This window comes from Carettochelys insculpta, chromosome 4, assembly GCF_033958435.1.
Source record: "Carettochelys insculpta isolate YL-2023 chromosome 4, ASM3395843v1, whole genome shotgun sequence".
Lineage (NCBI taxonomy): Eukaryota > Metazoa > Chordata > Testudines > Carettochelyidae > Carettochelys > Carettochelys insculpta.
The window spans coordinates 3,586,834-3,611,132 of NC_134140.1; the positions used below are offsets into that span (position 1 = coordinate 3,586,834).

At 46.7% G+C, this 24,299-nt stretch overlaps 1 protein-coding gene across 7 annotated transcripts in view; it reads left to right on the top strand.

Annotated features, from left to right (window-relative positions):
* DYSF (dysferlin) overlaps nt 1-24,299 on the top strand; it is a 304,879-nt gene that overhangs the window by 213,806 nt on the left and 66,774 nt on the right. For all 7 annotated transcript variants that reach the window (XM_074992197.1, XM_074992191.1, XM_074992196.1 and 4 more), the window contains one exon: nt 22,070-22,168. In XM_074992197.1, the coding sequence (XP_074848298.1) occupies nt 22,070-22,168 (99 nt within the window). The remainder of the gene's footprint in view (nt 1-22,069; nt 22,169-24,299) is intronic.

Consider the following 24,299-nt stretch of genomic DNA (forward strand, 5'->3'; position numbering starts at 1 on the left):
TGATAACAGCATTCAAGCACCTGAAAGGTCAAGCAGCAATGGGCTAATAGTACTAGTGTTCTGCGATTCTATACGCTGGAATAAATTGCCCAAGGAGGTTGTGGAATCTCTAGCATGGAGATGTTTAACAGCAGGTTAGACAGACATCTATGGGGATGGTCTAGACAGTGCTTGGTGCTTCTGTGAGGGCAGGGGACTGGACTCGATGTCCTCTTGAGGTCCCTTCCAGTTCTAGTGTTCTATGATTCTGTGATTCTATGTTCTGTAAGAATAATGGTCTTGACACAGCACATACCTGTATCCCACAGATACTGGCAGTTTAGAGTTAATAGGCCAGTAAAAAGGGCTTTGACCTGGCATGGGAGGATGCTGGATTCTTGCCCCAGCTCTGCCAGTAACCTTGGGCAACTCACTTCCCCTCTCTGCATTGGAAGTTTCTCCACTTGCAAAACAGCAGTGAGGATACTTGCCATCCTCTGTAAAGCACTTTAACCCCCTGCAGAGCTCAGTAGGACACCAACGCTTTTGCTTGGAGGATTGTGAAAGTAACTCTTCCATGCTTTTCTAACCTTTCCCATTCCTGTGGCATTACCTCTTTGTTTATTGCTCCCAAATATCCGTTTTAATCACTTACAAAACAAACTGGGAGGACAATCACTGTTATTATTTCAGTACTGACCACGCCAGGTCCAAAAATGAAGACAATTCTGGCCACAAAGATCTTTCAGTCTCTAGGAGATATATGTAGAGAACATGAGAACCCAGAGCAGGGAGTCGTTTAGAGATTTAATTTATGTGTGTATAGAAATCAAACCAATTTTTTGTTCATTTCAATTGTGTCCATCCAGCAAAGGAGAAAGGGCTTGCAGTGCTGTAGGACCTTCTTAAAGGAATCAAAAATACGCTGAACTACGCCTCGCAAAAGATATCAAAATTCCAGCATCTCAGCACTGTGGAGACATTTTGCACCACCTAAACTAATAAACGATGGCATTTGAAAGACAGCTCATTCCATCCATGAAACTCTTAGGCTGTGTCTACACTAGCATTCGTCTTTTGAAAGAAGCATGCAAATGAGGAAAATCGAAAATGCAAATGAGGTGCAGATTTACATATCAGGCACTTCATTTGCTTATTCTTCTTTCATAAGAACATAAGAACATAAGAATGGCCATACTGGGTCAGACCAAAGGTCCATCAAGCCCAGCATCCCATCTGCCGACGGTGGCCAATGCCAGGTGCCCCAGAGAAGGAGAACAGAAGACAAGTGATTTATCTCCTGCCATCCATCTCCTGCCCTTGTTATGAAGGCTAGGGCACCATACTTTATCCCTGGCTAATAGCCATTTATGGACCTGACCTGCAAAAATTTATCAAGCTCTTTTTTAAACCCTAATAGAGTCCTGGCCTTCACAGCCTCCTCGGGCAAGGAGTTCCACAGGTTGACTGTGCGCTGTGTGAAGAAAAATTTCCTTTTATTAGTTTTGAACCTACTACCCATCAATTTCATTTGGTGTCCCCTAGTTCTTGTATTATGGGAAAAGGTAAATAATTTTTCTATATTCACTTTCTCCACACCATTCATGATTTTATATACCTCTATCATATCGCCCCTCAATCGCCTCTTTTCCAAACTGAAAAGTCCCAGTCTCTCTAGCCTCTCCCCATATGGGACCCTTTCCAAGCCCCTAATCATCTTAGTCGCCCTTTTCTGAACCTTTTCTAATGCCAATATATCTTTTTTGAGGTGAGGAGACCACATCTGCACGCAGTACTCGAGATGTGGGCGTACCATAGTTTTATATAGGGGAAGTATGATATCTTTTGTCTTATTATCGATCCCTTTTTTAATAATTCCTAACATCCTATTTGCCTTACTAACTGCCGCTGCACACTGCGTGGATGTCTTCAGAGAACTATCCACTATAACTCCAAGATCCCTTTCCTGATCTGTCGTAGCTAAATTTGACCCCATCATGTAGTACGTGTAATTTGGGTTATTTTTTCCAACATGCATTACCTTACACTTACCCACATTAAATTTCATTTGCCATTTTGCTGCCCAATCACTCAGTTTGCTGAGATCTTTTTGTAGTTCTTCACAATCCCTTTTGCTTTTGACTGTCCTGAACAACTTGGTGTCATCTGCAAACTTTGCCACCTCACTGCTTACCTCATTTTCTAGATCATTGATGAACAAGTTGAACAGGATCGGTCCCAGGACTGAGCCCTGGGGAACACCACTAGTTACCCCCCTCCATTGTGAAAATTGACCATTTATTCCAACCCTTTGTTTTCTGTCTTTTAACCAATTCCCGATCCATGAAAGGACCTTTCCTCCTATCCCATGACCACCTAATTTACATAAAAGCCTTTGGTGTGGGACCGTGTCAAAGGCTTTCTGGAAATCTAGGTATATTATGTCCACTGGGTGCCCCTTGTCCGCATGTTTATTAACCCCTTCAAAGAATTCTAATAGATTAGACAGACACGACTTCCCTCTGCAGAAACCATGCTGACTTTTGCCCAACAATTCGTGCTCTTCTACGTGCCTTGCAATTTTACTCTTTACTAGTGTTTCTACTAATTTACCTGGTACTGATGTTAAACTTATCGGTCTATAATTGCCAGGATCTCCTCTAGAGCCTTTTTTAAATATTGGTGTTATATTGGCCGTCTTCCAGTCATTTGGTACCAAAGTGGATTTAAAGGATAGGTTACAAACCACTGTTAATAACTCCGCAATTTCACATTTGAGTTCTTTCAGAACCCTTGGGTGAATGCCATCTGGTCCTGGAGACTTGTTACTTGTTACTTGTTACTACAAAAGAGCTTCTTTTGAAAGAAGAAAAGCGGCGTAGATGCGGCTTTTTCGAAAATAATCTGCATCTTTGAAAGACCCCTTCTTCCTAATTTTTTTGAAAGAGGAATGCTTGTGTAGACATAGCCAGAGTTATCTCCTTCACCTCGATCAATGTTAATAAAAGAAAATTAGAACAAAATTCTTTATTAATGGCACTGGACTCCTCTTACAATTAAAGAATTTTATGGTACAGGGTGGGCAGAATGTTGGAAAAAATGTAGTGAAATAGAAGTGTACGTGGTGTCCTGGTCCCAAAATTAAGACATTTTGGAAAGCTGTTGGAGACTCCATATAGGAGATAATGGTCTTAGCTGTCAGATAACCCCTTAATATTTTTGTTAAATGATCCTATAAACTGCTTCTTTTAAAAGCCCCAAGGAATTGTTCACTTATCTCCTGCTTGCAGTTAGAATTGCCATAGCAAGGTGATGGAAGAGGAGTAACCATCCCAACTTTATTGACTGGCATCAAAGTGTGTGGGAAATTCTGGCATGAGAGAAATTAACTCATCAAGTAAGAATGTTATAAAGGAGAAACTAAAAAGGTAACTTCTGTAGTAGAAATTTGGTGGAACTTATACAGAGTTTGCTAGAGGTATTGCTGTCACCAGACGTGATAATCTGAGAACTTGCTTTGAATATTATCTCATATTCAACAGAAACAAAACTCAAAATTAAGACACAGAAGTAGGAAAGAAGAAAAGCTTTATAGAATCACAGACTCATAGGGCTGGAAGAGACCTTAGGAGGCCATTGTGTCCAGCTCCCTGCCCAAGCGAGACCAACCCCAAGTAAATCATCCCAGCCAGGACCTTGTCAAGTCTGAACTTCAAAACCTGTAGGGATGGATATGCCACCACCTTGTAAGGTAACCCATTCCAGCACATCACTGCCCTCCTAGTGAAATATTATAATAATATTTCTATTGTGTAGCATTTTGATAGGCCAACTAGTGAACAGGTTATGCACCTAAATGTAAGAAACATAAGAAGTGTGGACTAAAGATGAGGTAATGAAAGGTCTCATCAGTACAGCTTTAGGGACTTCCCTGGGCCAATTTATAATTGTGCATTTATGGATATACTAAGTGCAGTTCTAGTCAAGTTGGAACAAAATTTCTGTTGTAAGACAATGGGTCTGTTAATAAATCAAATCAAATAAAAAATGCATATCACTGGTGAAGCCCCAAATTTAGAAGCCCTGTCCTATTCCTAGAAAATAATAATAAAAACCTCCCATCAAGCAACCAATTAACCTTCCCATTGTCATCCCCAAAAGACCATGAAAATTAACATTGTTATGTAAAAATCCCGTGGAATTCAATTTGCGTCAAACAAATAAGGATGATGGAAACAATTCTAGTCCTATAGCGTGAAATAGAAAACGACAACCCTTTAGTTGTATTCAGTGTAGCTGCAGCAGTGTCGGTACAAGCTTGGTAGGGAGACGAGGTAGGTGAGGTCATATCTTCTGTTGTGCCAACATTTTGGGATGAGGTAGACAAGTTTTTGAGCTACCCAGAGCTCTTTTTTAGGACCAGAAAATGTCCCGAGGGTGTTGTAGCTAAACACAACACGGCACTCTGAGGACCTGTCTCAAACCTGAAGATGATCTGCGTGTGGCTCAGAGACTTGTTTCATCAACAGAAGATGCTTCAATACAAGATCTTAGCTCACCCACTGTCTCCCTCTCTCTTTCTCTAATCTTTGTGTAGGGAGTTTTTCACTATTCTATAGCAGGGATATAATGTTGTGGCCTTGCAGGTGCTTCAGGAAATCGCAACAACAACTCTTATGCCCCATCCCAGCCTTCTGTAAATATGGGCATTGCAGCATGTCCTCAATGGAGCTGTGGAGTTCAGAAAAAAGAATACGGCTGGGTTCCAAAGTTTGAGGCTTCTCCTGGAGACCACTCGGCTTCCTGGCCTCTCCAATCTGGAACGCTGTGAGGAAGGATGGTGCAGTAGACAGGGAAAGCGGGTGTTCTGCCCTCACCTGTGACCTTCTATAGGGTCCAGATCTTGGGTGGAGGCCTTTATCTACTGCTGTAAGATGAGCCGTTGTAGCCAACGGTAGTCAACAAAGCGAACAGAATGCTGGGAATCATTAAGAAAGGGATAGAGGATAAGAGAATGTCTTAATGCTTCTGTGTGAGTCCGTGGTACGCCCATGTCTTGAATACTGTGTGCAGATGCGGTCACCTCATCTCAAAAAAAGATATCTGGGCATTGAAAAAAGTTGAAGAAGGGGCAACAAAATGGTTAGGGATACGGAACAGCTGCCATATGGGGAAAGATTAAAAAGACTGGGACTCTTCAGCTTGGAAAAGAGATGACAAAGAAGGAATATGATAGAGATCTATAAAATCATGACTGGTGTGGAGAAAGGGAATAAAGAAGAGTTATTTACTTCTTCACATAATCCAAGAACGAGGGGAACCAGTCAAAAGAAATGAATAGATAGCTGGCTTACGACAAAGAAAAGGAAGTATTGCTTCAGACAGCACACAATCAACTTGTGGAACTCCTTGCCACAAGATGTGGTGAAGGCCACAACTATGACAGGTTTCAAAAAAGAGCTAGATAAGTTCAAGTTCATTAGCCAGGATGGGCGGGGAGGGGGGTCCTTAGCCTCTGTTTGCCAAGAAGCTGGGAATGGGCAACAGAGGAGGGATCACTTGATGACTCCCTGTTCTGTTCATTCCCTCTGAAGCAGCTGGCATTGGCCACTGTCAGAAGACAGGACACTGGGCTAGATAGACCTGTGGTCTGACCCACTTTGACTGTTCCTATGTTCTTATGTTCATTACACCTTCAGCTGAGGAGCACCCCCACACCCCCATGTGCAGTGTTCTGTGTAAGGGAGATGTGACCTCTCATTCAGGCAGGTCCCAAATGGTTTGGGGCACTTTTCGGTCTTGTCTTTGGCAAATGGAAACATTACCAGGCCACGTGTAGCCTCCTCCCGCCTGCACACTGCCACACAGAGGAGAGCGGCCGCCTGCATGGCTCTGGACTGAGGATCCGAATGTGCCTGACGCGAAGGAAAGGGTTATTTTCCTCCTCGTCTTGAGTGCCTTACGTATTCCTCAGTGTGTCTCTAAGCCATTTGCTCTCCTCCTTGCCAAGTCTGGTTTTGCTTCTGTGCACATCAGATTAATGTAATTTGGGACCAGGGTTGCAGTGCTGACTTTGCTTTAAAAAACGGCTGAGATGCGCTCTTCTTTTGAGCAGGGGTGGAGCAGTAAGTCTGTTTAAAAAAAAAAAACGCGTGCAGAACGTGCCCTTGGTTACTGTGCTCCTCGTGCACGCAAAGGGCTCTGGTTAATAAAGGACATCAAGCAGTGCCTTGTGAGACCCACAAGAAGGGAGCCATGCTCTACCCAGGCTCTTCAGCACTGCTCGGCAATGTTCCAGTTACACCAAACCCTTCTGTGAGATTGCCACAGGTCAGAACTTTGACGAGGGCACACCACCTACTTTTGGCACCAGGTTTTCCAAGGATAGGTCTACACAGCAAAGTTATTTTGAAGTGACGTTGTGAGCATCTATGCAACGCAGCTGCTATCTTGAAATAATGTCTTCTGGAATAGTTTATTCCAAAATAAAGCTGCTGTGTAGATATAGTATTTCAGATTAGAGCCCTGGAAAAAGCTCTAATCTGAAGTAGGCTCTATTGTGCGTAGACACACTTTCGGAATAAGTTAAGTTTATTTTGGGGCTTCCCTGTAGTGTAGATGCACTATTTTGGAATATCTTATTTTGGAATAACGACTCCAGAATAACCTATTCTGGAATAACTCTGTAGTGTAGACATACCCTGAAAGAGCCCAGCCCCCGTTCAGACAGCCAAAAGAGTGGCTGGATTTTCAGCCCTTGGCTGCTCTCTTTGTTCTCGATGAGCTTGTTTAACAAACACCCAGGGGCCTCAGTGGGAGCTGAAATCTGCCCCCGATATGGGCCCCCCGTGCATTCGGAAATCTGAGTCCATGGTGCTTTTCAGCTGAGACGTGCTCCAACCACCAGCTCAAGCAAGTGGAAAAAGAGATTGTGGTTAACATTCCCTCTATTTTTTTTCCAGCCACGTGCACAGTAAATTTTGTTAGGTGCACTGAGGTATGTGCAGATGTGCACCGCCAGTAGAAATGTATCCTAATCAGCTGGGCATCATTTGAATCTCTCCTGGGTGGTCGTCCAAGCACTCAGCTTACAGGGAACTCTGTTCTTGTCTCTGCTGGTGGAACTCACCGGTAACAGAACATCAGGCTCCCTGTTTGAGTTCCCTCTGCCACCAGGCTGCAGAGTGCTCACAAGGGACAGGCTTACGCCAAAGCCCAGGTGTGAGCCCCTGCTCGGAGCCTTTTTGATTTTCCAGTTGAGAACCAGGGGAATGGGGCTCCCTGTCTGTTCCCGGCCCCTCGATCCAGAGCAGTTTCACATGCTCTGGAAGCCTGTGTTTGAGTCTCAACTTTGTAACTTGAGTCCAGTCTGGCTCCAGAATCAGCCTCTCCAGACAAATGACAGTTCCTACGATCCAAGCCCCTTCACAGCACCTTGGATCCTTCCCTCCATGGGCAGTGTGGGGCCACTGGCAACCATACGTTACTTTAAACCATGAGCCGGTGAGAAGATTTGTCATGTTCAGCTTCAACTTCCTAACTGTCAGGGTGGATGAGCACTGGAATAAATGGCCCAGGACGGCTGTGTCATCTCCATCCCTGGAGATATTTCAGAGCAGGTTAGACAGACATCTATCAGGGATGGTCTAGATGATGCTTGATCCTGCCATGAGGGCAGGGGACTGGACTCAATGACCTCTTGAGGTCCCGTCCAGTTCTAGTGTTCTGTGATTCTGTGTTCACCTCAATACGTCGTCTCTTGGTGAGCATCTCCTACTGCTTGTCCCAGCATGTCTCAGCCCCATCAGAAGAACTGTGCAGCACAGACATTTCCTCCATTGGAGACGTTGGTCCAATTTCAGGTGGCTGCACTAGCTGTGGTGGTGAACAGGCAGGCGAAACAAGCAGCTGGACAGCTGTTTGCGGGCCCAGGACAGGCAGCTCCATTCAGTGCTTGTTTAGAACAGATCTAGATCATGCGTTTCCTAATCACCTGTACTAAAGTACATTGGATCTGCCACATCCCTGCTGAGTCTACAAGCCTGAGCTGTGGCTCATTACCTTTTGGGTTCTGTGTGTGTTGACTTGAAGTGGGTTCCATTGTATGCCAGGTTTTCAGTTTGGTTTTATGGCTTTCAGCACCCCCACGGCCCAAAATGTCCCTGCACCCCACGTCCTCTGCGGTGACAGGGTAGGCTGCAATTTGGTATCTTCTGCTCAACTCTGAACTGATTAGGCCTCAGCTGGAGTATTGTGTCCAGTTCTGGGCACCACATTTCCAGAAGGATGTGGAGAAATTGGAGAAGGTCCAGAGAAGAGCAACAAGAATGATGAAAGGTTTGGAGAACATGTTATATGAGGGAAGACTGAAAACACTGGGCTTGTTTAGTTTATAAGAGAGAAGACTGAGAGGGGACATGATAGTGGTTTTCAAGTACTTAATAGAGTGTTTTAAGGAAGAGAGACAAAAATTGTTTTCCTTGGATGCTGAGAATAGGACAAGGAGCAACAGGCTTAACCTGTAGCAAGAGAGATTTAGGTTGGCCATTAGGAGAAACTTCCTAACTGGCAGGGTGGGTAGACACTGCAATAAATTGCCTGGGGAGGTTGTGGAAGCTCCATCACTAGATCTGTTTAAGAGCAGGTTAGACAAACACCTATCGGGATGGCTCAGAGACTCTGGACGGTGCTTGGTTCTGCCATGAGGGCAGGGGGCTGGACTTGATAACCTCTTGAGGTCCCTTCCAATTCTAGTGTTCCGTGATCCTATGATCATACGTGAGACAATATTAACAACACTTTACAGCCTCATTCATGGATACTCTGTAGCAAGAATCTCAGTGTGGTTTCCTGTGGACAGTCACACAAAACTGTACTAGCCCTGGCCTGGTCTGCAGGAGGACCACGGACAGTGTAAGCCTTGGAGATGGAACTCCCACCCCTCACACTCCATCGTCATCTGTGTGGCAGGTTAGCTGACATTAGAGCTTAAGGGGTCATGTTTAATGTGAGGTTAACCATGGCTCAGCTGGTCAGGAGAATGGACCAGTCCTCTGGCACCCTAGGGATGCTCAGAGACCTGACCAGCCCATCCACTCGGACCACAAAGTCCTTCCTGACGTGGAGTTTGTCATGCTCTGGACCACGCTCTGAGTGTCCCATTGAAGACGAGGAAGGCACAGTGGTAAGGGAACCCAGGGGACATGGCCTCCAATTGTCTATGCTGTCCCTGATCTGTGCATGGAAACCTTCAGTCTCTGGCCTGGGTTGTCAGTCCGTCTCTTTTCCCCAACACTATGTTCACTTAACACACACTTCTCCCCCCTCAAAAAAACAACCAACAAACCAACCAACATGCAAACAAAAACAAAAAACACACTTCCATTTTCCTGAACGTTTTAGTTTATCCTAAAAACAAAGCTAGGTAAATGATTCTAGGTTGCATCTCTCTAATTCAGCGCCCTTGGGACCTGACCAGTGCCGAACTAGAGAATTTGCGGGACCACAGAAGATCAGTATTGTCTAGCAGCATTACCAGCACTGCCACTGCTTACTGGGCTCATAGCAGACATTTTGTGTTAAATCAGAGCTAAATAACAGCACAGAACACTGAGAGCCAGGACTGGTGGCTGTAAACAAGCTTCATGGGCCCTCAGGAGACTTGACCACACTCATGATAAGTGGACATTCAGCTAACTATAATCATGTGGAGCACGGATGTTGCCAGGCCAGCCAGTGCCAGACAAGAGAGGTTCAAGCTGTACCAATTAATATTCTCCCTTCATGCTGGCAGGGAGCAAGGGCCAGAGCTCCCCTCAGTCTTGGGAGAAGGCGGCCCTGTAATTCTGAAGGCTTTTGCGTTGTTGTGATTCCTTAATTTTGTTCTAAAATTTGCTTTTGCCATTGTATGTTGAACTGTGTTTCTCTAACCCTGTGGCTAACCAGTCATTTTAATTTGTAGCTTGCAGAAGGCATGACCAGCTCCGCTCTAATTAACATGCCAGCTTCTCGGGCCGATCTCCATGTATGTATTGCTTCATTTCTGACTTACTTGTGTGGGTTGCCTGGTTTTCCTAGAGAAGGTCATTTAAAAACTCTCCAAGGTTCTTCCTTAAAGATTCTTCCGATCTCCTAGAAAAAGGACGTTCTGTTGGTATGTTTGTCTTGTATCAGTCAGGCCCCTTAAAGTCAAAGAAAACAAAGTATGAGTGGGGAGGAAGTCTGCTAAGTCGCATCCCAGGTATGTAAGTTCCGGAGGGTTAAGCCTTGGGAGGATGGGAACTGGGTGACTCGCCAGACCCTGTGTGGCGCTTCGTGAAGCTGTAGATCTTATTTCCGCAGTTCATTTGTCAAAGTTCTGGGTTTCCTCATCCTTTGTGGACAAAGCGGATGAAACGCTTACTTGGGTTCAAACCCGTCCATTGTCAGGGGACGAGTGTGAGACTCAGGCATCGTTTCAGCCCTCAGCATTAGTCTTAAGAGTGATTTAAGCCACGTATAGACAAGTGGCACTGATCCTCTGCATGGGCGTGATTTGTCGCTGACGCACTTTGAAGGCAGCAGCCAATACTCAGGTTTTCAAGGTAATCTTCTGGCCTCTTGCTGCCCTCTGAGTTTAAAGGATTGTGTAAAAGGCTAGAGCCTTATGGTGAGACACCCGCGGCTGGGGTAAAGTCATCTTGCCTATCATACATTTGTAACAAAGGGGAGTATCTTGTTCCCACCTTGAATTTTTTGCAGAATCGGAAGTTTGGGTCATTTTTGTCTTTGGGCTGTGTAGATAAAATTGTGTTCCTTGCTCTGTGTCCATAGCCACAAGGTGCAGCTTTCTAGCCCTGCATGTTCTCGTCTATGTTGGGACCAGATTCCACCTGCCTAGACCATGGCTGAGTTTGTCCTGTAAGCTATAGGACAAATTCTGCTCCTACTGAAATCAACAGGACATGCCCATGCACCCTTGAGTCAGAACTTAGCTGCATTGCTTTTCATTCCCCACGCCACCAACACTGCCTGACATGATTCGAGATATATGCAACCAGAAAGGGCCAAACCCCATCCCAGCTCCAAAGCCTTTCAAGACATTTAGATCTGAGTCTCTGTCTCTCTCTGAGCTTTGTGTTTCTTTGGGACTAGGTTGAAATTCCACTGCTAAAAGAGACCAGGATTGGTTTCCACAGGCTAAGCTGAGCAGGCGGTTGGTGGAGTATGTTACGTTTGCTGCATTGTAGGTTCTTGTAGCTGCATCTATACAGATATGGTACAGACTGGTCTGTACACCAGTGATATTCAACCGGCATGCCGCGACACAGTGTGCGGTGAGACATCATCAATTTCCCCTTGCCACAGCTCTTTGCAGAGCCACCCTGGGGACTGATGACCCAATGCCAGCTGGGGTTCAAGCAGCAAGGCTGCCTGAGTCCCAGCTGGAGCGGGGTTCGTCAGTTTCCCTCCACTATGGCTCTTTGCAAAGCCACTATTTGCTCTGGGAGGCAGCTGAAATGCTGCTTTCTGGTCTTAACGGTCTGGCTGGGAGCCCACCCCGCACTCCCTGCTGTGGCAAGGGGGAAGGGGGGGAGGGCCAGAGCCTGTTGGAGCTGCCATGTGATTTAAATGTCATGTCCTGGCTCCAACAGGCTGATGGGGAGGGGGACGTTTATGAGCAATCGATTCAGCTGAAAAAGTGGGTGTGCCGTGGGATTGTTTGTCTCACTGAAGTGTGCCCTGTTAATGAAAAGGTTGGGAATCACTAATGCACACTGCTCTCACAGCTCCTTTACACAGACACGGCTGTGGCACACCCATTGTTACCTTAAACACCCTTTTTTTTGAATGCCCAGAAATTGTGTCTTTTCCCCAAAGCGGTTTCCTTTCTCCATGCAGAAGGGAGAATGGGAGGCTTTCCTGGGGTTCAGAATATGGTCCATAAATAGTTTCCTCTCTGCCCTGTTCATCAGCATCTTTCATTTAGGTAGATATGTTTTGGTTTTAGTTCAAGTAAAAATTTGAAAAAAAAAAAAGCTGCAAGTGATTCATTTAAAATAAAAGCCACAAAACAGGAGACAGCAATAAACTGATTCTAATGGCCTGTGCTGGGACCTTACAAGAATGTGATTAAATATAATAAACTTCATGAACTAAAGACCTCCTAATGGCTCTTGGGGAAAACTTTGGAACGAATTCTGTTTTTGAAACCACACTGCTGACACACATCAAGTATTTGACCCTCCTTGTGTCCATGTTCTTTATGGCGAAAGATCTTTGCACGAAAACAGGATCTTTTGTTGCTTAAGAGGGTGGCTTAGCGGCTGCAGCCGGGAAAATGTAGGTTAAATATTTGGCAAAACTCTTATGGCCAAAAATTCAGCTCATGCAAGGCCTCTGAAGTCCACAGAGTCCCACCAGATCTCACGGGGTCTGGAATTGGGTCCCACGGGTCGAGAGGACAGTGAGACAAGAGGAGAAGGGAAGCTGTTGGCAATCCAAGGTTTAAGATAATGTATCCACCTCTTAGGGGTTGCCTGCATGGGGTTCATAGATTCCACGTTCAGAAGGGACCACTTCTGATAACCTAGTCTGAACTCCTGTATCTCAAGGGCCAGATAGCTGCAATAAAATAATTACTAGGGCAGAGCTTTTAGGGGAAAAAGCCATCCTTGATTTCAAATTTGTCAGCAATGAAGAATCCACCCTTGCCCTTCGCACATTGTTCCTCTCTTCTTCCTGCAGTGCTGCCACATTGTGTAGAGGGGCCTTTCACATACTGATGCCCGAGCTAGCATGTGGCTATGGAACCCTTAAAGCACAGAGATGGCAGACCAAGTAATCTACCAATGCAAATGTTTGATAGCCACCTACCTACCTCCCGCCTACCCCTAATTCACTGCAACCAATAAAACTGTTGCATGCAGATTAGTTGTACAGGAAAAGTGATGATGTCACAATAGGTTCACTTAAGAGTTCCACAAGGGGTTGACTTGCTCCTATCCATAGGCTGTATAAAGCCTAGCAGTTAGATACAACAATCATTAGTAACTTAGATTAACTTCAATTTTATTTCTCCGAGCAGAGTGCATACCCAAGCTTTTTGTGAATTTTAACTACATGGAAAATTTGATGAGGCTGTGTTACTCAGTTATTAAAATAATTCAGCACACAGGGAAGGCTGACACTGACTCAACATTGTCAGAAGAGCCATTTAAAAATTTTATTTGCTAAATTAGTAAATAGATGTATTTGTCATGTCTCAGAAATTTAATGATGTATTCAAAGAGAAGTGCTGGATATCTGGCATACAGATATTCAGTACTTTTCATACCTAAGTCATTGAGTAAGCGCACAGCTCAATTCAGCCTTCACTGCGGAGTTGCAACCAGCAGCTTCCTCATGAAAGTGCAACAGTTCAACATTTGCCTGGTGAAATTTTCAGACGTATTGGCTGTTTGCAGTTATTTGTAAATTTCGTCAGTGAACAATGCCATCCGTAGATGCCCATTGGAGATGTTCATATGATTATTATGCATATTGCATATGAGTGTTGCAAAATCGTAACCCTAATGGCAACCTTGACTGAGACCTCATTGTTGAAGGGACTGTACACACCTTGTGGACTGACAGTCTCTGCCCCAAAGATCCTACAGTGGGTATGTCTACACAGCAGTGTTATTTTGAAATACGCTATTCTGGGAGGCTGCATCTACATTAGCAAGTTCTTTCAGAAAATCCGGCCCTTTTTTGAACGAGTACGCGGAGAGTCTACACATGAAATGCACTCTTTTGAGCCGACATTGAAAGAACACAGCTCTTCTTTTGGAAGCCCTCTCCCACTTCTGGATCAGGAGGCACGCCTTCTTCCAAAAGCTTCTTTTGAAAAAAAGTGTGTGGAGATGCTCCGGGCATCCTAGTTTCAAAAGCACAGTCCTCATGGCACCAGATTTTTTTGATCCCTGGCCTGTTCTTTCCAAAGACCGGAGGCCCGGTGGATGCTCTCTGTCAAAGGAGTGGAGCTTGCTATCTGCTTTTTTGTGTGCTAACGCGATCTTTCAAAAGAAGTTTTTTCGGAAGAGATCTTCTGGAAGAACTTCTTTCGAAAGGCGACTGTAGTGTAGCTGAAGAGATTTTCCAGAATAGCATATTTCGAAATAACACTGCTACGCACAAAATGCATTTCAAAATAGCTCTCAGATATTTTGGAATAGAGCATCTATACAAAACAGAGCCTATTCTGAAATAAAGCGATTGGACACACAATGGCTTATTTCAAAATCGGCTCTGTTCCTTGTTTACACAGCCCCTAGTTTGAAATAGCTATTTTGAAAAAGGCACTATTCCTCCTTCAAGCCATGGCCACGTTAGCCCCTCCTTTCGGAAGGGCTATGGTAATGTGGCACTTTGGAATATGCTGATGAGGTGTTACCATGAATATACAGCACCTCATTAGCATAACGGTGGCTGCGCGGGCTTCAGAACTGCTGGTTTTGACATGCACGCAGCCTGAAAAGCCAGGGGCCTTTTGAAATGGTCCCCTGATTTTGAAAGCCCCTTCTTCCCATCTGGTTTTGGGAAGAAGGGGCTTTCGAAATCGGGCGGGGTCGTTTCGAAAGGTGCCCAACTACAAGGGCAGCTGCGTTTCGAAACCAGCAGTTTCAAATCCTGTGCAGCTGCCATTATGCTAATGAGATGCTGCATAGTCATGGTAACACCTCATTAGCATATTCTGAAGTGCCACATTACCATAGCCCTTCCGAAAGGAGGGGCTAGTGTGGCCATGGCTGAAATGAGGTTTCCGTATTTCAAAATAAGCCAACTGCTATTTCGAAATAATTTCGAAATAGTGGTTGTGTTGTAGACACTAGCAAAGTTATTTCGAAATGTATCCAGTGTTGCAACATGTGCTAGTAGGACCAGTTACATATGTCACATACTATTGCTTCTGTTCCCTAGCTGGAGAACTTTTGGCCTCCTGAGGTCCCTTCCAGCCCTGTGATTCTATTTTCCCAATCCTATGGCCTTTAATGACTGTTCATTTCAAGGCTTGCTCTTTGCAAGTCTTCCCACCAACACGGTGAAATTTCCAGCTGTGCTGGAAGCTTGTGCATCACTTAGCCCCTCAAAACAGGGCTTGATTGATGGAGAGTCCTCCTGCTTGTCTGTGCTACGCAGTTGTGAGTTTCACCCCTGGGAAAATATGAAATATGTTCTGAGCCGGGTGCCGGGATCATTCTGTGCAATTTTCTGAGCTGTGCTGTGTGGGAGGTCAAATTAGCTGATTGTAGTGTTTTTTGTGGGCTTGCAATCTATGAATTGTCAGCTACTGTAAATTTCAGGGGCTGCGAAAGCCCTTAGAAGTGTCTGTTTGCTCTGAATTCACACTCCAAATACACTGTTCCACTCTTTCACTGCTGGCAAACCTGAGCCCTGTATCTTCTGCTTTAAAGTCGTCCTCATGATCCTTGCAGGATTGAACCCAGAGAGAATAGCATTTTCTGTTGAGTGAGCCCAGTTCTCCATTCACACCATTTTTGACACCCGGATAGCTCTAGTGGCTTCCATGGAGTAATTCCAGTTTGCACTGGTAGAGATGACTGAAAAATGAGGCCCAGCGGGCTTTCAAGAAAACACACACATTCTTTAAAGAATGTGTATCCAGAGGGAGGCTCAGATGGAGAGGAAGGGCAGTCTCTGGAGAAGACACTTTCTGAGTTCACATCCTGCCATTAGGTAGACATCCCTATAGTCTCTCCAAACAAACAAGCAGCCCTGTAGCACCTTAAAGACCCACCTTCTTACCCACAAAAGCTCATTGACCTAATGAATGAAATTGTTAGTCTTTAAGGTGCTACAGGACTGCTTGTTTTGCGAAGCTACAGATTACACGGCTACCCTTCTGCAACAGTAGTTTCTCCGTGCATTGTGTCCCCTCTGTTGAGTGGGTCTGACAATGCTTCCTTTCTGCCCACTTTAGGGCAGGTCTAGACTAGGAAAAATAAGTCATTTTCAAACATACAATTCTAGCTCCGGCAAATGTGTGGCTAGAATGGACTTATCTGCAATCAACTTACCTGGCCGTCCCCACTGAGGAAGGGCGAAGGGAGAGTTTCTCCCGTTGGCCTCCCTTATTCCTTGTTGACCTCTGATAGGTCAATTTCATGTGTCACTACCAAATGCATGAAACTGACCCCAGAAGATCAGCCCTGAGCGGGTCGATCTTCCAGGTAATGTAGACGTGTCCTTAGTCTGTTTAGATGGTAAGATGTTTGGGGCCAGATCCATCTCTCCATGTGCACCTGGGGCTATAGGTGCTGGAGCTGGTTTGGACCTCTAAGCGCTACTGTAATGCAGGCATGATAATTCTGAGCAAAGTGAACGGCCCTAAATTCCTCACCCAAATCATTACAATGGTTTTTATTTTGTTGGTTCGTAGGGGCGTTAGTTGTAACAAATACAAATAACTCATCCAATGACAAGCTAGTGAAGTGGGCCAAAAAAAAAGAAAGAAGAGTTGAAATCTGTAAACTATTTGAAATAATTGGTTATTTGCTGTGTTTGCGCCTTCCAAATCAGAGCACATATTTCACGGCTTAGCCTGTTACTTTTCGCTTGGAAGAGCAGCGGGGGTGGTAGATCTCCAGCTGAAACTGATAGCTGACGTGAAACAAAGTTCAGCCTCCCCTCCCGCTCTGAACATTCCTGTGGTCTCTCCCTCGAGCATCTTGCGCATCCCGGCCTTGTTGGGCTGATGATGGCTGCAGTCACATCCCCCAGGGAACATTTTGTAACATGCAAGCGGTCTGTGTCCTGTGGGAGCCTGTGTGCTTCTGTGCAGGCTCAGACACTCCATCAAAGCCGGCTGGTCCAAAGGGGCAGGCCCACCGATGGCCATCAGGACTTTGTTTCTGGCCCTACTCCTTTGATGGTGTGTGTCCTCAGATAAGCCACTTTCCCACTCTCGTGTTCGCTTTTCCCTCCCACTTTTTTGGGTTGTAAGTGCACCGTGCACAGCCCAAAGCAACCCTAATGCGCAGGCAGAACCAGAACAATTACTGACCCACACCCCACCCCCATTCCGAGCACGCTTTTAACAGGGGCTCCCCAGCCTTGCAGGCTTTGGGAGAGAAGTTGCTGAAACAAACCAAAGGAAGTTGAATAGGCAGCAGGTTTAAAACAAGCAAAAGGAAGTGTTTCTTCACACAGCGCTCAGCCAACCTGTGGAACTCCTTGCTGGGGGGGTGTTGTGAAGGGCGAGACTATAACAGCTTTCAAAAAAGAACTAGATAAGGCCATGGAGGTTAGGTCCATCCATGGCTGTTTCCCAGGAAGGGCTGGAACAGTGTCCTTAGCCTCTATTTGCCAGAAGCTGGGAATGGGCTACTGGGGATGGATCACTTCAGGGTTGTCTGTTCTGTTTGTTCCCATTGAGGCACCTGGTATTGGTTGGAAGAGAGGATCCTGAGCTAGATGGGCCTTTGGTCTGACACAGTCTGTTCTTTCCTCATCCATCCCAAATGTTTGTAATATTTAGATCCAAACGGTTATCCCGTTTTGTCCAAATTTGGGCAAGAAAGCAAAAAATTCAGTGTGGTGAACTAATGACATGGTGGGGGATTCCAGGAGATGATCATTTCACAGCTCTACCAGGAAATAATCTGAGACCTGGTCAAAGGACACTCCCACCCCACTTTTCTTCGTTGAAGGAAGAGCAGGATTTTTCTCCTCTTCACTTGTGCATCCCTATGTCCACGCTGCTAAGAAGTGCTGCTGCGTGTCCCATGCTGACGTTACTGCATTCTCCCAAACAATCCACCCAGGTGATCGGAGAATGGGTGGAATGGCCCTGTGACAGAGAGCGGCCCCTTTAAATACAAGCCCGGCTCCATCACAGGTCTATAGTGATTGGCACCTAAAATGGAGGTTGGGACAGGAGTGAGTTCTGGGAGAAAAGAGCGGGCTATAAAAAGGGACGCCTTCCCCCTCAACCCTTCAATGGAGCAGGCATCAACCACCCTGTTACAGACCCAGTGCACTTGTGCTGTGGGTGATCAGTCAGAATGGAAGCCTACAGGAGCAGGTGGTAAGCTACTTCCCACCTTCTGACTATGAGACCTTGTCTGGTGATGGGGAGTGTGGAGGAACCTTCTGGGATCGGGAGTCTTCTCTGAGGGCCAGATTCATTGCTGGGGTAACTCTGCTGTCATCAAGTGCATGCCCCTGTGCCAGGAATGCCTCTGATGTCCTGCTCTGATATTTCCTCTGCATAGGGGGAATCTGCTGCATGATGTTTATGGGTGAGGGCTGTGCTTGATGCTGCTTTCCATCACGACTGGGTGCTTAGGGCAGGGTGGCATTTCGCACAGCACAGTTAAAGAACTGCCCGGATGGGTGATTCCTGCAACCCACAACGTCTCCTGGCCTGGCCCTACTGAGCCCTGGAGCCAAATGCAGCTGTGTGTTCCTCAGCCAACATGAGGTCTCATTCATGCTGTCCCCCATAAAGGGAAACACACGCAATTGGGAGTAGGTCTTGGAAGGGCAGAATGCATGAAACTGATGTTTCTCTCTTTAATGAATCCATTTATTTATTAGCACTGTAACCAAATGTCCTTGTACTCGGAGGGTCTAATCGTTAGAGCAGGGAATTGCCTGGCAAGGCTCCTGGGTTGTATTGCTGGCCCTGCTTCTGACATCCTGAATGCTTTTGGGCAGGTCCCTCGGCCTGTCTATCAAAAAGCATCTGACCAGCTCTAATCCTGATACTGATCTGTCTCAGGCCGGCCTATACTAGGAAGTTAGGTTGACTGCAGACACGCAAGTCTAGCTCCGGCAATTGCATAGCTAGAATTGACTTATCTGCAGTCAACTTACCTGATCACCTGCACAGAGGGAGGTCAACAGGAGAAATTCTCCCATCAGCCTCTGGGGTCAGCTGCCGACCCCAGATAGTTCGATTTTGTGCATCTCTACCGGGCACACGAAATTGAACTCTCAAAGATTGACCCTGACGGAGACAATCTTCCTGATAGTGTAGACAAGCTCTCAGAGGAGGTTGTGAGGCTCATTCTCATCCCTAGTGACACACGCCTCTGGGCAAGGGCCTTCACAAAGACCTTGTGCTCTTTTAAGTTTTATTTGGAGGGCGTAAGTAGACTGTAAGGGCACCCGTGCCTTGGGCCGGCCTTCCCCCAGGGCTGAATGTGGCCCCTGATTTAGGAAGTTACTTAAGTATGTGCCTAAATCCCATAGACTTGAATCAGGTGATTAAAGTTAAGCACGTGAAAGTTTATCATTAAGCTTTGCTGAACCAAGGACTTAGCTTCAAACAGGCCCAGAGGTCCCGCGGTGGAACGTCCCACATGTTTATAAAATGCTGTCATTTATTAGACAGTCTGAGAATCTGAATTAACTTCTCTTCAAGATAGCCTTTCATTTTGCCCCATAGAGGTCCTCCCTTCAGCTACACCGCTGTGAGATTCTAATCTCACCTCCGGGATAACACAGGCTGGGAGGTTTCCTGCTATAATTCTGATTTGAACTGGAGCAGATCTTTTAATTTAGAACCAGCCAGGGCTGGAGAAGTTGTTCCAGTGGCTAATTACCCTCCCTGTGAAAAGCATCTGGTCTGAATTTGTTCAGCTTCAGCTTCCAGCATTGGATCATGTCAGACCTTTGCCGGCTAGACTGAGGAGCCCATCATTGCATGTTTGCACCCCGTGGGGGTCTTTATCGACTGCAGTCAAGTCGCCCCTTAACCTTTTTGTTAAGCTGCATGGCTTGAGCTAAATAGATTCATGCATTGCTCTTCTTTAGTGCCTCTGATGTAGGGATCACAGGGCTTACTAGATATTAACTAATGCCCCCGAGCACTAGTGAGAGGGAAGTAAAGATTATCCCCATTTTACAGATCGAGGGGGGAAAGTGGAGGCACAAAGCAGTGACTTCTCCTGACAGCTGTGGGAGTCGTGAGTGTTCAGCCTGCTAGAGAACTTAGGTCACCCAGGGCTTAATCTGACTCTTGCTGACATCAGAGGCAAAGCTCCCGTTAGAATTGGGCCCTTGGTGCTGTGTCTGTCTTTGGAGCTCAGTGTTTGACTTCAGGCACTGGAAAGGCTCAGCCCAAGTGATTTGCCAGGGCCACGTACCCCAGGGCAGAGGCCCAGCACACATCTACTGTTGGGTTTAGTGAGACTCGGTGGTTCCTCGCCCAGGTGCTGGATCTCTGCCAGGAAATGGATTCCACCCCCTCTGGGTCAGTAGCAGAGCTGGAAATAGAAACCCAGACTCCCAGACCTTCCCTCTGATCAGTACACAGCTCTGCTTCCCAGATAAGACACTTAAAGTGCTTTTGGCTGTTGCCTGATTATTAGATCAAATCCTCTCTCCAGTCACTTGTGTATTGGGCCTACTGCTTTAACTGGCTTTTCCATTTGCAGGCAAAACGATTAATGTCCTTCGCTATTAACATTCCAGCTGCTTCATCTGGCTTTTTTTTTTCCTTCTTTTTGTAACATCAGTAGAAATCAGCAAAAATATCTAACCAAATGCTTTGTCTTGGGGCTGCAGAAGATACCATGGGTAAGTCATCAGATTAGTGTAAGTGCTTTCTTTGTAACTTGGTACCTGCGGAATGTCATAATAAAGCCACGGTGGTTAGGATGTCGATTTTTAAACAATAAAACTAGAGGAGTGATGAAAAGCAAGATTTGAAAAAAAGGAGGCAGTGGCGGCCTCTGAGCTAATTTATGTAATATTTCTATTAAAAACAATGTCTGTTCAAGACAGCAATTTGAAGCCTGCACCCACTGGCTTAAAATCTAAACTCTCCATTAGGTCAGTGGGATGGAATTTTGTGGACTCCTAAAACAAGACATCATTAGTTTTCAGGAATGTTTCATGAATCACGGTCAAAGCCCCTTCATCTTTGCTTGCCTAAATTTCAAAATTGTGCACTTATAATAAAATAATATATATTTTCGGAACCTGACAGCCGGCTTTCTCTCTGGACTAATATCCACAGTCCTGAAAGCCTGTTAGCCCTCCCAGTTTACGTAACAGATGAGGTGAAATCTCCTTACTGGCCTTGAATCGGCTGCGGTTCACTTTCAAAAGTCTAAGCCTGTAAGGTTGGTGATTTCTGTTGATTGGACAGATCCGCATAGCGCTTATGTTCTTCTGGACAGAGGCGGAATTTCGTGGGATCAGGGTATGTTGTGAGGGAGGCATTTATTCTTTGTACTATGGTAGTGTCTAGGAGACCCAGGTGTGGACCAGGACCTCAATGCAATAGGCATTGTACAAAGAGGACCAAATGGCACATCTGGCCCCAGAAAGTTTACAACCTAAGCACACGGTGATGGAGGGAGGGGAGTGGGTTTTCTTTGAGGTCTCCTGGCCCAGATCCTCATCATTCTGAGACACATGGCTGGGTTTGTTATAACTCTCCTTGCTTCTACATGGAGTGCCACCAAGGTTGGCAGCCACTTGGAAACAAATAGTGGCGTCATCTCTTCACAAACACCTTTGACCCACTCCTGGGGTGAGAGTCGCATCATAGACACCACTTAGAGTCCTGTCAGTGTAGGCTGGCATCCTCCATCTTGGCCAACATGAAGAGGGGTTGAACCAGGGACCTCCAGTGCTAAAAGGAAGCCTGTTCAGCTGGGGCTAAAGAACAGGCTGTCTAACATATCAGGTCCACACAATAAAGTTTTGTTGGACTGGAATGTGAAAAAGCCGCCCCACCCCCAGCCCTTGCCCCACATAGCTACGATGGCAGAAGACGGCTTTCGTTGGCAGAGAGAGACTCATTTGGGGAGGTGGCATTACAATGGTGGGAGGGCCTATCCTAGGGGGCTCTGTGGATGTAGCTATACAGGTATAGCTGTATGAGAAGAGCCTGTGTAGTGCTGATAAGGTCATAGACTTCCTGTGCTGTGCCATAGGCACAAAGGCAGGTGCATAACACCATTGGGTGCATGGGCTTTGTGCTGGCCCACTGCCCAGGTGTGAATTTCCCCCACAGCGATTACATTACCAGGTGGGGGCTTTTGCCAGGTTGCTTTCTCAGGGCGATGTTTAATTTTTCCCCCCCTTCCTGCAGGAGGAAGAGTTCATCGACTGGTGGAGCAAGTTCTACGCTTCGACAGGGGAGAGAGAGAAATGCGGCTGCTACTTAGAGAAGGGCTTTGACACGCTGAAGGTAACCCCCTCTTGCAACTGAGGCCTCCTCGCCACTGTTGGCCAAAGGCCAGCTGAGCCCCTCACTATTGATTATGGAGCAAGGTTTACTGGAAAAGGGGAACACCCGCGGAGCAGTGTTTTTTCCAGACCCGGTTCTGAAATCAGTGGGCGTTTTGCTGTTGGTTGCAACTGGAGCTGGACTGGGGATATCCGTGGCACAAGAAGAGCACTAGAAGGGAGCCTGTGGCAAAATGTTTCTCCCATCCACTCCCGCTCCAAACTCCCTTTAAAAAAAAATTAGAGTGCTTAAGATTATGGATGACAACCAAACTGTTTCAATTCAGGAATGCTACCGCGGTGCCTCATTAAAGTTTTAGTTTCAGTGCCTCATGCTCCCAGCGTCTGCTGTAGACTGGGCTCCATGATTGAATAAGGCACAGTGGAGAAAGGTGGCAGTGCATCGTGGGAGTCCTAGATCATGGGGGAGGTAGACCAGCTGTGGAGCCTAGCTCATGGAGGAGAAGGGGGACATGAGACAGTTGAGCTGCAGCTCTCACCCCTTCTGCTGAGGGGTGTTGCCTTTTTCCAGTGAAAAACCTGAGTTTCCATTGGAAAACAGGCATTGTTCTGCTGAAAAATGGTTAGGACAGTTGTAAGAAGGTTTCACCAGTGGTATGCCTGAGCAGCAGTTGCAGGATCAAGGCCTTTGTTCTGGGGGCAGCAGGGAGCTGCCAGTCTACAAGTGTTCAAAGAGTCTGGGATGGCCCCTTCTGCATTCCCAGAATACTGTGCAGTCTGGTATGACTGGGAGCAGCATGCACCTACCTCCATTGGCCTGTGTTCACGCACACCTAGTGTCTGTGAGGTCTCATCAGTGGGGGCACAGTGGCACGGGTTCAAAGAGCATTCCCCATCTGATGCAGGACAACCCCACATCTGGTTTTGTCTCTGCCCTGGCCTGGGAAGTAACACCCCCGCCCCAAAAGAGAACAGCTTGGTTGACAGCTGGACAAACGACCTGCCTCGCAGAGCGTAAACCCCAAGGAAGGAGATGAATTGTTAAGGCTGGTACAAGGGGCGAAGTCCCTCCCTCAGCCCCACAGCGTTGAGTGTAGGGTAACAACCCCTGGCTGGCAAGAAAATGCTCTCAGTGGTGTGATGCCAGATGCTCCATCGGAAAGCAGCAGGAGCCCAGCTGCTTGAGGATGTGTCCACAATTAAAAACCCATGGCTGGCCCGTGGCAGCTGCATCAGGCTCATGGGGGCTGGCTAAGGGGCTCCTGCATGGTTGTGGTTGTGTGGATGTTTGGGCTCAGGCTGGGACCATGCAAGGGGAGAGGTTTCAGAGCCCGGGCTGAAGCCGAACCCAAAATCTTCCCCACAATTAAACAGCTCAGCGAGCTGGAGTCAGCTGACACGAGCCAGCCACAAGTGTTTTCTTGCCGTGCAGGCTTACCCTGAGTCATGAAAACCAGACTCCTCAGGGAGTGATAATCCTATGCTGGCCTCAAGGGATGGTCAAGGGTAGAGGTTTGTGGACCCCTGGGGGGTACCAAAGGAAAAGATGCTGACTTCCCCATTAACCACTGGGTGTTCGATGCCCCCCTGCCTCGCCTCACTCCACTACTTCCCCCAAGCCCTTGCCTCCTCCTGTTCTACCTCCACCCCACTCCTTCCCCCAAGCCCCTGCCTCTCCCTCTTCTACCTCCACCCCTTCCCTCAAGCCCCTGCTCTTCCTGTTCTACCTCCACCAGACTTGACTCCTTCCCCTAAGCCCCTGCCTCATCCTGTTCTACCTCCACCCCTTCCCTCAAGCCCCTGCCTCTTCCTGTTCTACCTCCACCCCACTCCACCCCTTCTCCCAAGCCCCTGCCTCGTCTTGTTCTACCTCCACCAGACTTGACTCCTTCCCCTAAGCCCCTGCCTCATCCTGTTCTACCTCCACCCCTTCCCTCAAGCCCCTGCCTCTTCCTGTTCTACCTCCACCAGACACCACCCTTTCTCCCAAACTGCACCCCCTCTTTGTTCACCCCCTCTTCCTCTAAGCGTTCTATGTCCCTGTTCCACCCCATTCCTTCTGGAGCACCCTGAAAGCCACAAAAGACCTGTTTTGCAGCAGGTGGGAGATGCTTGGAGGGTGGGGGAAGAGT